Below are 16206 nucleotides of genomic sequence, written 5' to 3' on the forward strand. Positions count from 1 at the left end.
CAGGGAGAACATGCTGTACCAAATGTTTCTTATTGTATATCTTACATAAACAAAACATTCAGCTCACCACCCAGGACTAGCTCCTACTAAAAAAGCCAGTGGCTTTCTCTGCTGAGTGCATTGGAGTTGTGTAGTCAAGTCAGCTCAGGGACACGCACAGGATGCTCAAAGTGGTCTGAGCAATCAACTAGAGCTAAAAAAGGAAGCCACAAAGAGGTTTTGCTGAGCAAATACATCAGAGACAGACTGACCCATGTAGGAAACCATCCCTTCCATCTCTCTTTGGGGAAAGACCATCTAACAGGTCCAGAAGTGCCCCAGGACTTTTCCCTCTCCAAACCCATCAGAATTTCCATATGGTCCATCACAAAACACTACAAAACACTCCTTCCACAGCAGGCTCTCCTCTCCACTGACACTGCTGCACCACAGCAGAGCCAAAACCCAGTGGTTGCTCACAAATTCATCTTTCTGCCCTTGCAGAGTGCACAACCCAGGGTGACCACACACTCTCCCAAAGTCCCTGCCAAAAGTGTGAGTGGCTCTGGTGTCCCAAAATCCAGGTGGGTGCTGTGGGATGGCCAGGCTGACCTGAGCAGGCCCCAGGCTTGCACACCCCAGGAAGGAGCTGCAGGACTCCTGTTTTGGAGACGGGCTTGCATTTTTTAGGAGACCTTAAGGCACCACCCAAAGGACCTTGCAAATATTGGGGTCTGGCTGACAGAGGTTGCAGCCCTGCACAACCATCAGAAAAATTTTCAAACAGGATCAAAATTTTCTCTTGAAAGGAAAAAAGAAGCTTCTAAATTGCAAGGAAAAACCTGCTTAAATTTCCATCCTCATTCTTTTGCTGAAAATCACAAAAAAATAAACACAATATTCGGAAACTCTGAAACCCCTCCCACACACACATTTTATTTTAAAAGCCCCTCAAAAATCTCATAAGAACTTGAGTAGGGTGGAAGAAATTCTTAGAGCTCAACATTAATCAGTTTGCTCTAAAAATAAAGCAAAACCCTTGATACAGAACCTCCCCTGTTTCCCCCCTCTTGAGACAGAATTTTTGGGATGTTTGTGTAACCGCACTGCTCAAATTCATGACCTATTAGAGGTACAAGGCAGATCTAGCAAACAAAAATGTCACACTGAGGGTCACTAAGTTTGTCACTCTTGCAGAATATGACCTTCAGGGTAGACTTCTTTTGAAACTGCATTTTGAAAGAATGAATTTTCCTTCCCTCTCAGTTCACCTCACATTTAATACTCTTTTTTTGCTCCCCTGTTTGTAGGAAAGTGACACTGGGTGCAGCTGTCTCAGCCTCTGTGAGTGGTTATCAATCCCTGCCCTCCAGCAGCCAACCATGAGTTTGTCCCACAACAGTGGGAGATGCTGCATTGCTGTTCTCCCCTTGGGAAAGCTTTATTCTCATTTTCTCCAGCCTCTCACAGCTGTAAATGCAACTGGATTTCAGATTGCTGTAGTGTTTCCCTATCAGCATAAGTCTGCACACCAGGGAAAAGGCACAATCCTTGTTAAGCACTGTTGGTTTTTAGCAGGTCCCACCTGACATGCTGAGAATGTGCAGCCTGTCCTCTCAGGAGGAGAACAGGAGCTCAGGTGGTGCAGGTCAGCTTTTGATTTGAGACTCCAAAGGCATCAATTAATGTCCCACTTGTGCTCTTTACTGACCTGTATTGCAGCAAAGGTAAAAAAGATTCCACAACCTCTCATTATCCCTCTGAACTCGCTACCTTGAGCACCTGGTGATTTTCTAAGTGTGCTGGTTTGTTTTGCTGTAGCACAACTGCTTTGCTGTCCTCATTGCTAAGCAATTAACAGTTTGTCCTTCCAGAAATACCCAACGCCCCAGACATTATTAGCTCCTCGGAACATTTTCAACAAAAACATTCCAGGGGAGCTGCATGGGTAGATGCGCCACTTTCAGGGATAAGCATCTCTCCAGCCACATACCCCACTAGAGAACACCAGAGGAGGACAGGGAGAGGGGGTTACTTATGGTCAGGCCCTGTTCTACCAAGTTCTGCACAAACTTTTAATCTCACATCACTCTGAGACTCACACATTTCTTGTAAAATCCAGTGAAGAAACTTACCCCTACCTACCAGAGGAGTGAACCTGCACAGGTTCCCATGTTTCCAGCCAGTTGGGACTTCCAGGGAGGTTGGCTTGACCCCGGATCAAAACTGTGAATTCAAGCTTAAGAGTAACTCTGATATCAGAGACAATTCCCTGAAACTAATGATCCTTGGTCACTCACCCTGGGGGAAACCTGCAGGCAATGGTAAAAGGTGCAATAACAGACCCCTCTTTTGGACTGAGCCTATCAAAGGGTCCAAGAGGACCAGTATCTCTCCAGCAAAAAAAAATTCAAATAAACATCAAAATACAATCAGTATTTCCCAAATACTTTTTTTCTTATTCATTCTTTTAGTTAAATTGAGTAAACTCACTCCATGGTTTTGGTTCTGGGTGACAAGAGAGAGTCACTCAGGATTTCTGTATGCAGTACTCCAAATTGACATTAGTAATTGACATTTAAAATGCAAAAGGGCCACACAACAAAGGCTGGTGGACAGACAGTGTGTGGGGCTCAGCATGCTCACATAGCAGTGGGACACTGCATGTTCACTTCCTGCAGCATTTTTGCCACAAGTGACCACACTAAATCAAAGAAAGGACCATCTGGCCTATGGACATGTTACCTGCTATGAGAAAGGTATAAAAATGTGCACTTTTTGGTTTTACTTTCCCACAAGAATACCCTCCTACCTTCAGCAGTCTGCAGAGCCACATCTCCACAGATTCTCAGGATTCCAGGCTGAAGCAAGCTGGAAGTGTATTTGATGCATTTTATATACATCTCTAGCCATTTATTTTAAAAAATTGAAATATACAAAATAAATGTCAAAATATTTTTTTACAGGTAGGTACAGAAATATCTGCACTGCTTTATTTACACATTCTCTGGTGAGAATCTCTTTTAGAAAATCAGTTTAGGGTATAATACTCAGCACCTGTGCAGTTGTAGCTATGGTGTAATGGTCCTTCAGTATATTTAGGCTTCTGGTGTTACACATAACATTTGCCTGATCCCAGTCATACAAAAAGCTGATATTTATAGTGCCATCAATATAGTTATTTGTCAGAACCTTCCCTCTGTGTGAAACTTGTGAAAAGGAAGGAGGAATAAATCCCCGTGTATGACAAAACCAGGTTCTCCTTCAAACAGCTGGTGAATGAATGGGCACGAAACAAAGGGAAGAGGAGAAAGAAATGTCACAACTTCAGGAACACCCAGCTGCACTGACATCACCCCAGAGCCTAGAGGAAGGACTCGGGTTCCCCTTCTTTGCCCACGGGGGTTTCGGGCTCTCTGAAGCAGCTGCCCCTCCTGGCAGAGGAGCTCTCGCGGTGGCTGCTGAGCTGGTGCACCCTCCTCTTGAACAGGCGGTGCAGCTTCTCCTGGAACTGGTTGCCAATGAAGCAGTAGAGCAGGGGGTTGGTGCAGCTGTTGGCAAAGGCCACGCAGATGCCGAAGGGCAGCGCCGTGTCGATGAGCCCCACCACCGCACAGCTGGCAATGACCTCCATGTGAGCCAGCGCGTTCAGAAACGTCAGAACGTGGAACGGCAGCCAGGAGATCAGGAAGGCAATGACAACAGCAGCCACCAGCTTCAGGACCTTGTCCCTCTTCTGCCTGCTCTTCCCAAACTGCTGTGCTTTAAGCAAGTGCCTCCTGATCGAGATGTAGCACGTGGTGATCACTGCCAAGGGGATGAAGAAGCCCAGGGTGTTTTTCAGGAAGGCTGTTGCCACAGACCATTGAGCATAGTTCTCATAAGGAAAGGCCATAATGCAAGCATTGACCTCCAAGCTTTCAACGTAGTAAGTGTCTCGGAAATAAAAAGTTGGGAGGGAGGACAAGCAGGCGAGGCCCCACACCACCAATGCCACAAAATAAGCTTGTTGTGGAGTTCTCCTCTGGGAGTGAATAGGGTGGACAATGGCGTGGTACCGGTCCACGCTCATGCACGTAATGAAAAAAATACTTGCAAACATATTCAGACACAGGACAGAGCTGGAGATCTTGCACATGAGAGACCCGAAGAGCCAGTTGTATCCCTGAGCATAGTAGGTGGCCCAGAAGGGGAGGGTGGCCAGGCACAGCAGGTCTGCCATGGCCAGGTTGAAAATGTAGATATTAGCAACTGTCTTGGGGCCAGTGTGACGACAGAGCACCACAACCACCACACTGTTGCCAACCAAGCCAAGAACAAAAACTGCAGAGAAGAGGGCTGGAATCAGTGAAAACTGATAGTTTGAAGAGGTAAGGGGGCAGGGAGGGGATGAGTGTGACACAGCTGATGAGTTTGTCAGTGCTGTAGACAGGACTTGGAGACTTTCCCTGGTGGTGACAACAAGGGAGTAATTGCTCTGCATGTCGGTGCTGGTGGAAAGGGAATTTCTTCAGGAAATTCATGGGCTGGCAGCACTTTCTTATCCCATTGCTCACCTGCAGATCAGAAACCATGTGTTAGACATGCACTCTGCACCTCTCTTAGCTCTGAAATCACACAGACACAATAAAATAAAAACCATTTGAAGTTATATCAGTAAGCTGAGTGCTGAAATACCAGGCAGCCCTGCTGAACTCCTTACCTCCATCCCACTGACAGAACACAATTAGCCCTAGGGACGTCACAGCACTTTTTAATTAGCCTGGCAGAGAAGGGAGCAGCTGGGGTTTATCTGTGATTACAGATGGTGCTTTCTGTGGCCAGCAGAGCAGAAGGATTATGGACTCAGGAGCTGGAGGCTCTTTGGGAGCTTCTGTGACCCAAAGGCCACGCTGAAGCTCCTCATGATCCTTTTCTCAGTTTCTCATGCTATTTCCAGCACTCTGAGCAGTTAAAATAATATAAAAAGGCAGATGTGAAAGCAGCCATTAAAAAGGACTATTAGGAAAGCAAGCTGTGACTATTTTTTTTTTTGCCCCCCAGTTCACAGGGCTGGACACAAAGACACTGAAGGGTCTTTGTAAAATGTCATTCACTGTCAGTGTCCTTCTGACACACATCTGCATCTCCTTCCCTCGTGACAGCTTTAATCAGAACAGTAAAAGAGATCATTTCAATGTAGACACAAGCAATAAACTCAGTCCTTGCAGGCACTGAATTTAACAGTACTATGAGCCATTCATTTAGAAATATCAGAACTGGATTTCAGCAAGGGAAAATGTAGCTATAAAACAGCTAAAATAAGAGAGTTAATTGACAGGTCTGCCTTTGTTGCATTTCAACAGCTTGTGTCTGCACTCTGAGCAGGACATATTGCAAACTTGAAGACTTTCTAAGCCAATGAGAAAGATATCATACCCAAGTATTTTATTTTACATAATTAAAAACTAATTTCCTCTTTCTAGTAAGTTTTTGTGGAACCAGACAGGCATTTAAGAATTCTCAAGGAACTCTTAAAGTAACAGGATTTTCACCAAGACAACAGATTTGGGTAATGATCTGTCATTTAACAGAAGGCAACTGATCATTTCAAATGTATTTTTCTGTATCAACAGTTTAATGCACAGTAGTTTATCATTTGCTCAATGCAAAATACTCAATATACTACTTTGGATATGCTGACAAAAATTTAATTTGATATATATTGTCTCAACAATGAAAATTCAGCAGGGGAATTTCTGCAGAGTGCTGGTATTTAAAGTCACAAATAGTCAATCATAAGCCCATGTTCTGTATTCAAAGGGGTCCTAAACCCAATGAAAGCTTTTTTGTTTGGGAACACAGATATTCAGAGAGGGTCTTGAGTCCCATTTCACCCTTATGTCCCGAGCTCTTCACTTTAACATATAGAATCTGAAATCTCAGAATTAATCACAAAGCATTACATTCCTCCCTGACTCCTAGCAGAGGGACCACACCATAATTATTTGTACTGCATTACAGAGAACAAGGTTTCATTGACAAACCCACTCCCCCCCTCTGGCCATGCACAAGTGGTGCCTGAGGATCTGCTCTGAGCTGCTCCTTCTTCCTCTCACTGCAGGCACGAGACATTCCAGCACAAATGGAATCAAATCAATGGAAATTATGTTCTAGCAGCAGATAGAAAACCTACCTCTCAAGCCTCCAGAATTCTGTGCTCCTTTTTTCCCCTTTCCTTCTGGTGAGTATTGCCACCAGCAATCTGCTCTCTCATATCTTCCCTTTTCCACTGGGAGACTTTAAACTACATAACTCCAGAACTGAAATATGAATGCCTGCCAGCTTCTTTTCCTTTTGGAAGAAAAACAGTTTGAGAACCCCCCTTTCCAAGGCCACGTGAGCACATGCAGTAAATCAGGAGAGAGCAACAAGACAGCCAGAAAAAAAGGAGAAAAAAAAAAGGAAATGAAGCAAGCAAGAAAAAGGAAATTCACACAAATATCCCTGTGGTTTTCTACTGCAGCTCTTGGGCCAGGAGGATACACCCACACTTTCAGCCCCTTTCTGCCCTCCACGTGCACACACAAGATATGGGAGCCTCCATGGAAGGATTTGTGCATCTCTGAGGGCAGAGGGATTCCCGTGCAGTCCGTGGAGTCCTAGCACTGGCTAACACATTTGGGAATGAAATAGGCTGTTAGTCCTGGCAGAATTGACTATAATGGGAACACAGAGAGACAGAAAGTACAGGAACATCACTGCAGTCACACCAGCACTGCCTGGGTAAGGGGGCTGATCCCATCTCCCAGTTAGAATGGGAAAGCCACTGCCCTATTCCTTGCAAAGACATGCACACTGCTGGCATTGAGGAGGGCAGCAGGACAAATCAGGACAAATCAGTACAAATCAGGACAAATCAGGCAGCAGGACATGGCTAAGAGCAGGTTTGGTTCTGAGGCTGCACTGGGGTAGGACATGACCAAAACAAGCTCATGCCAACTCCACACAACACAGAGTTTGTACAACTGTTCCTTCCTTGCATCTCATGCTATGCCTCTCTGGCCCCAGCCTCCTCTCCATGGAAGGAGCTCCAAGGGGGCTCCTGGAGGATAAGAAAAGGGCAAGGGAAGCACCCAGAGGCTTAAACACTTTGCCCTGATGCCTGAGTGTGATCTCTGCTACAGCTGCCCATCTGCTGGGGGCACGTGTGCTCTGCTCCACAGCAAGACTCATGTCCCAGACAGAAAGAACCACTGGAGGCCCTGGCAGTGACACTTCCCTTTGCTCCTGGCTCTCAATCACTGGCCAGCACTGAAACCAAGTTCATCCCATCCTCTGAACACCAGCACAGCCTTGGGGAGAGGTGCATCCACTTGTGGGGGCTTGGGGGAACCCCAGTGCTGCCCTTGCTCCGGGACACCAGGGACAGCAGCCATCACCAGCTCTGCTGTCACCAGAGTGACCCAGAGGAGAGATGGAAAACAGCCTTTTAACAGCATCTTCAGGGGAACTAAGGGCTGAGCAGGCTGTGGAGAACAGTCTGACCAGTTTCACCACAGCCCAGCTCTGTCTTTGACCAGAAAAAGCCTCAGAGAGTGTTGGAAAAGCTTATCAGCAAACTCATATACACCCAATCCCTGGAGGTGAGTGCTACATTCAAGGCAGAGAGAAGAGTCCTTGGCAGCTTTTGTCTTTATCTGCCTCATAATTCAAAGTCCAGCTCTTAGCATTTTCTGTGCTAAAAGGAGACTGGGTTATTTAAAGAAAGGGAATCCCACACAGCATTTCTATTTATCACAGTGCAACGATTTACTGCTTCAAGGACAAAGCAGTCCATGGTCAGGACTGTCATGCTGCAAGCACACAGAAGACAGAGCAAGTCATGAGTCCTGCTGCAGAGGAGCAGAGATCCACCTTCTGCCACCAATTTACCCTGCACAGACCCTGCCTGGGGTCTGCAGGACTGCTGGTCCACTGGTGAGTGATCTGAGATGTCAGCACTCATTCTGAGCCATATTTATTAATTTTTTTTGTAACAAGATGTGCCAGGACACCCTCAGCCAGGAGTCTTTGCTGCTAGTTGCACACAAACCATTGGTAAAAGGTTTTGCTCCATTCCTCAGCAAACACCCAGTGAAGGAAAAATGCACAAGAATGTTTATTTTTCAAAAATAACAAACACTAGTTGTTTAGACTTAAAGTTTTCCTTTCCACACAACTTTTGATCCTTACAGATCCTGACTGTGTTTATTCTGTTTTGCCGACAGAATTGAGACTTTAACAGACAAGAAATGGCCCTGATGCACGCAGTGCAATGGGGGTCACAGCTCAGGCTGCCCTTTGATAAATCCTGCTCCTGTTCTTTCCCCTGCCAATGCTCAATGCATCTGATTCCTTATCTGATCCCAAGTCCTCACTACAAAGCTTCCTCTCACTAATGTACAAATCCCTCTCTCTCTCTTTCCCCCACCATTTCTTCCTCTCACTATTTCTGCTATATCTATTTCACTATATCTGCTGTAAAACAGATGCCCAAGTTGTCCATGCACAAAAGAACCTCATCCATGTAGTGCTGCAGCTGAGCCAACGCCCCTGAGCTTGTGGGATGTGTTTCCACAGCCAGGCTGGTAAATCCAGCAGATGGATCTGCTGCAGCAGAGCCCAGCACACAGCTCAGCACAGGGCAGAGCTTTTTCACTGCTCATCTGGCTGCAAAGTTACAAAGGCTGAGAGTTTTCAACACAAGACCTGTTTGGTTTTAAATTAGTAGAAGCTTGAGGTGTCTGGGGATTGAATCTGGGGTAGAATTTTGAGTACATCTTTTACACCAAGTAAAATAATTCACAGTTCAAGAGGAGCAAGAAATTTGCTGCAGGGCCACATAGAACCCTTAGGTTTGTCTTTCCATCCTCAAACCTATGCACCTAAAGAGGTCAAAAGTCACCAGGAGTGTTTAAAAAAAAACCCCAAACCATCACCACACACAACTCAAATAGTACCTTCTGATCAGCTGTACAAATAAAAAGAAAAGGATCCATGCACTCCAAGTCCTAGGTTTTGGATTTTGCAGGGAAGTGCTGCCTCTGTCAGGGATGGAATATTCCAATAAGCAGCCTGACAGTGCCAGCAGGCTGTCACAGCCACCTCTGAAGGCTAAACCTTGCCAGCCTGCCACAGGCTCCAAGTAATGCGAGATCCAGATGCAAACTGTATCCATGAGCTTGATTTCTTCCTTTTGGAGAAAGTGAGAGGGAAAAAACCTTTTATAAATGTGCTCCCCAGGATGCACAATCCACAGATCACTGTGGCTGTGTTTGGTGTTGATTCACAGCAGGATTCCCTGACTCCCTGGTGCCAGGCTGGCAGCAGGAGTTGGGGATCCAGCATCAGCTGCCAGGACAATGATGATTTTCATCATGCCAGACCCTGGGATTAGCTCTGTTGGATGGAGCATGGTGCTAATAATGCCAAGACTGCAGGTTTGATCCCTGCATGGGCTGGAAGAGCTGGGCTTGATGATTCTTGTGGGTCCCTTCCAGCCCAGAATATTCTGGAGTGTGCTGTGCCAAACATTCCAGCATTCCATAAACTTTTCTAAGCATTCCTCCTTCCTGCATTTGTCTATTTAAGAGTTTCTTTAGGGATTCATTGCTCAGTCCTGCAAGTAAGATTGGAGAATCTACCTCACCCTTCTTCCCCAGCCCCAGAGCACTTCTTCAGAGAAGCTGATTGCTTGCATCCTTTCTGGGCACTCAGGGAAGGGAGCAGTTGTGAGCACTGACCTTGAAGGCAGAAGGTTGAGACAGTGAGTCCCAATCCCATCCATGGTTGTTGCTGGGTCAGTTCTGGGTCCTTGCACAGCTTGATCAGGTCTGGTAGTGGCTGTCTGCAAACCCAGTGTTTTGGCCAAGAGGGAGAGCTGCCTGCATCCTCAAAGGCAAGACCTTGGTCAGTGTTCCACTCTCCCTGCTGGATCCATGATTTCATGTGGAAGAACTAAGTTTTTTAAAGTGCTGCTTTTCCACTTCCCAGCAGCACAGCAGTGGCCACAAGGGCCACCCAGACAGGGCCTATCAGATACTCTGAGAGAACAGACCTTCTGTGCTGGAAGGGGTCAGATTTGGAGCAGTTCAGTGAGAGTGACAGAGGCACTGGGGAGGGAAGAGAGATGCCCTTCCTACCTTCAGCATGCAGAAAACTTATCCAAAGCATTTATTTTATGAGAGATGTTTGTGTCCAGCCAACAGTACTGCCAAGATTGAGGTTATCCTCCATGACATTGTTTGTTCAAATTATTGGCTGTAAGCATTTTACAAGCTACTAAAAGAAGCAAAGAAAACAAGCAGATAAGTGATTTTGAAAACAAGCTGCTATTAAAGGCAGGAAGTGCACACACCCTGGCACCGCTGCCTGTTCTGGGGGCAAGCCCTGCTCTTGCTGAAGGCAGCAGGACTTGGTCAAAACTCCATCCCTGAGAGCTGCACAGCTCCCAGCCATGACCCCAACACAAATAAACCACCATACTTTGGGCTTGCCAAAAACAGGCACAGAGCCTTCATGGCCAGAGGAGCATCAGTGGCAGAGCAGCATTTCAGCAGCTGAGACCACAACAGGAACCCACAGTCAGCTTTCATAATTCATCACCACAGGTACTTTTTTCCTCATTTCTCTCAAAGCAGCACAAGTCAAGACACTGGTGCCCAGAGCTTGTGGGAGAGAGTTCCCTCCTGTCTAACTTCTGCTTTATTTGAACTAATATAGTTGTATATAGCCTGACATTCAAAGGATGTGAGAATGCTTCACAATTCTCTTTAGGGTCTCAAGGTGGTATTTAGGAAGATTTAGGACTCAGTGGAAAATTTTGTAGAGTTACAGAGCACCCAAAGGGTCTCTTTCCAGAGATCTTTTAAAAATAAAAATCTTCATCTCTTTGCTATTTTGAACTATAACCACTGCAAACAGCTTTCCCACTTTTGAAGTGTTTTTACTAGAAATTCCTCTTATGTTCCAAGAATACTGAGATACACATGAGAGTTCACCAGCTAGATAAAGCTTTGGGGGTGCCAGATTATTCCTGACATTTGCATATTCCACATTATTTAATCAATCTTTTAACCAACAAAGCTATTAAATGATTCTACTAATTCCACCTTTTCCCAATAAAAAGTTTAAAGAATTCAAACCTTGCTCTTTTAACTTATTAGACCAGCAAGACCATCCCAAAGCAGAAGTTTTGACTACTGCCTCGATCTTCTAAAGAGAATTCATCTCCTCAAAATCTACAGTATTAGGCAAAGCTCTTGACATCAGCTACAAACAATTTCTGAAGGGGATGAGCTGGGCTATAAATCCCAGATGTCAGATAAATCAGTGACTGAAAAAAGGACAAAAACACAACCATGGTCATGTGGTGGGTGGAATAGAATTTAACAGAAGACCTGCAGTGGTTCAGCTTTTCCATTAAAGCTGGGTGGATGAGGCACCTCAGCCAAAACACATGATGCACTCCAGAAACCCTCCAGGCAGATGGGGAGAGACAATCAGAGTCCCTGCACGTGGAGCACAAAGAGCTGAGCCTGGAAAAGAGAACCCCAGAGCAGGATGCTAATACTTGAACAGACCATAAAGGGAAAGTTTGCTAAAAAGGTAAGTGGAGAAAAAACTCACGTGTCAGCTCTTCTCTAGGAGCACATCCTTACCTTGTCTCTGCAGCACTTGGCGTGGCAGTGACTGCAGTAGAGATGCTCAGGAAGCTGGAGCAGTGCTGGGCACAGGAGCACTGGGCACTGCAGCACACACAGGACATTCCTGTGGCCACACTCTTGGACCAGCACTCAGCCCTCAGCAAAGGTTTGGCTCTCCACAGTGCTGGGTGTTGGCATAGAACTGCACTGCTTCCACCCCAAGGGCAGCTGCAGCCTGGGCTGCCATTGGTAAGTTTGGACAAAATCCTCTCAAGCAGCTGCCACCCCACCTCCATGCTTTGTGGAGTCCTTACAGGGAGAAACTGGAATTGCCAAACCTGGGACAAAGTGTAAAATCTGGTCACTTTGATACTTATGGGTTTCCTTGGCCCTATAGGCTCTAAAGCAAGGAAACATTCTGCAGCTGCATTGTCCTGTTCCACCACAGTGTTTGAGTCCAGTTAAGCAACATCTGGCAGCAATGAGCTCCAAGAGCTGCATGCTTTTGATCTGAAAATTTCCAATATGAAATCAAGGAGAGCTACACTACAGAGAGCACTGGGCTTTACTAAGAGCTAGAACATGCTAGAACACTGCTGTAATTACAACCAGAAATAAACCCTATGTAGAATAAAAGGGATACCAAAGCAAGAGATCCATCTTTTTCAGCCTGAGCTATAAACTTCAGCTTCAGTTCCCCAGCACAGAGTGCAGCTCACCTGCCCTGCACAGAGATCAGCAGAAACCTGTCTCCTTCACAGGGCTGCACTGACAAATGATGGAAGGATGGAGATTCCCAGCTGTGCAGCTTCAAGAGGCAAGAGAAGCCACAGAGACCAAGCAGCAGGACACCAAACCAAGGTGATGTCCTTGGAGGAGCAGCCCCAGCTGAGCCAGGAATAGAAAAAACAAAGATTCACCCACCAAAACCGTTGGCCTGACCCCAGACACAATCAGCTGGATGGGGGGAGCAGTGCACATTTCCACCTTCCTCTGGGGCTCCCAGGACCAGCCCCAGGCATGGTGCCAGCACTGCTGCTCATGGTGGAAACCAGATTTTGGCCCCCAGTAACACTGCACCAAAGCCTGTCTAACTAAATAAATGATGTTGTTTACAGCTGGAGGATGGTCTCCATTACACAACATGATCATCCTGGCCAAGCTTCCAGGGAGAAGCTGTTCTTCAGGGGATTGCTGCTTGAAAAAATGAAGAAGAAAACAGAAGTAGCTGAAGCCAATATAGTGATTTAACAGCACAGGAAATACAATCTGCTTCTGCTGAGAAAACAACAGAGCTGCAAATTTGTCCAGGTCACACTTACTGTTGGGCATACTGTATATTTGGGGGTTTAGCCACTGTCTGGACAGAGCTGGCAGAACAGGGGACTGAAAGAAAACTCAACCTGTAAAAAATGAAAAAAAGAAAAAAGCTGAGCCAGACCAAGGAATTAAGAGCAAGGAAATGCACTGGAAGGCAGGGAGCTGACAAAAGGTGCTTCAATCACATTAGAACCCATGAGAACTCCAGCAGAGAGAAGTGGAAAAGAAAAATTTAGAGTGACAAAAACAAGAGAAGCAATTGTGTCACTAATGACTCATCAGCTGCAAGCCCTGGGTCTGGTCCTCCTGCAGAATGATCAGTCTGGAGGTTGCTGATCCCTGGCTGTTGAGTTCATCAATCAGGCCGCCAAATGCATTTTCCCTTTGCACTGTGGATATAGGATAAAAAACAGGGCAGGGCAAGGACACAGATATTTAAGGATTCAAGTCCTGCTCCAGTTTCTCAGTGGCATCTTCAGATGGAGACAAGCAGTGCCCCAGGAAGGACAGGTGCTCCCTGTTTCAACCACAGGGTTCATTTTTCACCCCTCACAGATGGCTCAGGGCACATCCCAAGAAGAGGCACTGCCAGGACACAGCACTCCCCTGTGCTTTCCCAGAGAAAAATGTCAGAGAAATGTCTCTCATGTCAGAGAACATGAGGCTTGCACAGCTCCTAGCAGTCTCCCACTTTACTGCAGGGGAGTCACAGCCATCACCAAGGGAAATCCCTGAGCCTGGGGCATCTGTCAGTGTGTGCAGCCTCTGTCAGGCTGAGGGCCCTCACCTCACACCTGGATGGCACAGCCACCTTGCATTGCCTTTGCTGAAGCTCCAGCTACAGAAAATCACAAAAATTCCTCCAGAATAGTTTTTTGAGGCAACTGCCAAGCAGACTCTGAGAATGGTGATGACCCATGAGCAGGGGCCTGTCACAGACAGCTGCCAGGGGAAGTCTGTTACCTGTTGCTGTTTGCAGAGGGCAGGAGGTGAGAAAAGCCACTGTCAGAGCATGACCCTGGGCTGAGAAGTCTCCCTGTCTCTCAGGGCAGCACTTGATCAGCTCTGACGTGCCTAAACACTTAATCCCCACGGGGCTGCAGCAGGAGGAACCAGCTGATTTATTTTCACTGTGCACCAACCCTGCCAACCAACCCTGCCCTGCCTGTGGTTCACCTGCCCAAAAGGTACATGCTCTTTTTCTTGCCTTCTCCTCTACAATCCATCAGGTATTAGATGCTGTGGCTGATGTGTGGCTGGTCATGTTCTTTCTCGTTATATTTATATTTACTTGTGCAGCAACGGCTGGGCTGAGTCAGAATGTCTCCAATTCATGCCCAAGCATGTGCAAATGTACATCTGAAGAGACCATCCTCTGCAACAGAGCTGGACTGAAAACGCTACCTGGAGAAATAGCACCATCCACTATCTCTCTAAACCTCTCCAACAATTATTTGCGGATTCTCAACACCAACACCTTCAGAAACCTGACTTTCCTTCACAGCCTCTGGCTAGATGGGAACAATCTGACTTTCCTGACCCCAGGAACTTTCCATGCTCTCAGCAGGCTGCAAGAGCTGCACCTCAGCAGGAACTCACGCCTCACCTACCTGCATGCAAACACTTTCAGAGGACTATTAAACCTCATCAGCCTGGATTTGTCCCACTGCAACATCTTTGAAATCCACCCACTTCTATTTTCACACTTGCCTTCTTTAGAAAGGCTTGATTTAGCCTCCAATAACATGAGGTATGTCCCACAAGCCTTCAGGAACCTCTCCAGCCTCACGAGGCTGTCCCTGGAGGGCAATCACATAGAGGCCATCGGCAGAGATTCCCTGAAGGACCTGGAAACCCTGAACGATCTCAATCTCAGGAAGAATCGGATATGGATCATCCAAAACGGAGCTTTCTCAAAGCTTCTCAGACTGGGCATGTTAAATTTAGGCCACAACTTCATCACTGATTTGCCTAATCAGCTTTTTGAAGGATTGATCCAGCTCAAGACCATGCACCTTGAAGCCAACAGAATCACCGCTGTGGACTGCACCTTCAGGCAGCTGCTCAACCTGAGAAACTTGTACTTGAACAACAACCAGATCTCCTCCATCTCAGACTCTGCTTTTTTGCGCCTAAACAAGCTGCACTTCCTTCACCTGAGCAGGAACAACCTCAGCTCGCTGCCTGTGGGCCTGTTCTCCTCCCTGCCCAGGCTGAGGTACGTGTTCCTGTCCCACAACCCCTGGAGCTGCGACTGCAGCACACTCTGGCTGCGGCGCTGGACGGCCGCGCTCATCCAGGGCCTGGACTGCACCTTCCCGGGCCCTGCCAACGCCACAGCAGCCCAGCAGCCCCTCCCTGGCCTCCTGGGGGACTGCCCCGTGCCCCTGGAGATGGCCACCGAGGACAGGTGCAGGGTGGCTGGCATCAGCGTGGCCCCCAGGCCTCCCGCCCTGCCAGGCCAGCTCATCCTGCTGGCACTTGCCTGCCACACATGGGGATGGGGCACCCTGCTGGCCACCTTCTCTCTGTAACCCCATAGGCCACTTTCCCTTAACCTCTGCTCTTGGACAATTTTGAATTCCCCTATACCCTATATAAAGGGCTGGTTTAGCCCATTCTGGTGAAGAGCCATCGCTGGAACCCTTCACAGACCCCAGTAAAGCCATTGCTGTGGAACTCCAGCTGCCTTCTCCTCTCGCGTCTGCCTTTCGGTCGGCCTGCAACAGCGCCTTAGCAAGCAAAGAGCTGAAATCATAAGAGAGCTGATAATCACTAAAAAGAGCTGATATCCCTTAAGCTTGCTAAAGTTGCCTGTGGCTAAGAGCAGCCTGGGCACTCGGACAGTCTGCCCCCAAAGGACTGAGCTATCTGGCCCGTGCTGCCTGCTCAGGGGCAAACCTGCCCAGCACGAGGCCAGGACATTTCAGTTATAAATTGGAGGGTGATTATTTGCTTTCTTGAAATTTGATTAAGAACAATGGTTTTGATGGCATTTGGATTTTATATGCAAATAAAGAAATTTCAATATATAGGAATGTATTATTTCCTTTATGGGTAATAGTCTAATCTGAAATGCTAACATCAAAATTCAATGCAAATGGTCAAATTGGGAAGTTCAGTACTGGGGCTTGTGGCTGGTGATGTGGGGCTGGGAAGCATGTTCTCCTCTGCCCTCCCCATTTCCCAACTGACCACAGCCAGGTGTGACCTGCCTGGGAGGGGCTGCCTTCCTGTTCCC

General features: G+C 47.0%; 2 protein-coding genes across 2 annotated transcripts; one reads left to right on the forward strand and one right to left on the reverse strand.

Annotated features, from left to right (window-relative positions):
- Positions 1-2857: 2857 nt before the first annotated feature.
- AGTR2 (angiotensin II receptor type 2) lies at positions 2858-6299 on the reverse strand. Its single transcript, XM_064712825.1, has 2 exons — positions 6155-6299; positions 2858-4535 (listed from the first exon to the last, which is right to left on the reverse strand). The coding sequence occupies exon 2, from the start codon at positions 4460-4462 to the stop codon at positions 3344-3346; it is 1119 nt and encodes a 372-aa protein (XP_064568895.1). The 5' UTR covers positions 4463-4535; positions 6155-6299; the 3' UTR covers positions 2858-3343.
- Positions 6300-14227: 7928 nt separating this feature from the next.
- On the forward strand, positions 14228-15499 carry LOC135447797 (nyctalopin-like). The gene has a single exon (XM_064712871.1). It carries the CDS (start codon positions 14228-14230, stop codon positions 15497-15499), a length of 1272 nt encoding a protein of 423 aa, XP_064568941.1.
- The last annotated feature ends 707 nt before the right edge of the window (positions 15500-16206 follow it).

The sequence above is a fragment of the Zonotrichia leucophrys genome, chromosome 4A (assembly GCF_028769735.1).
Source record: "Zonotrichia leucophrys gambelii isolate GWCS_2022_RI chromosome 4A, RI_Zleu_2.0, whole genome shotgun sequence".
Classification (NCBI taxonomy): domain Eukaryota; kingdom Metazoa; phylum Chordata; class Aves; order Passeriformes; family Passerellidae; genus Zonotrichia; species Zonotrichia leucophrys.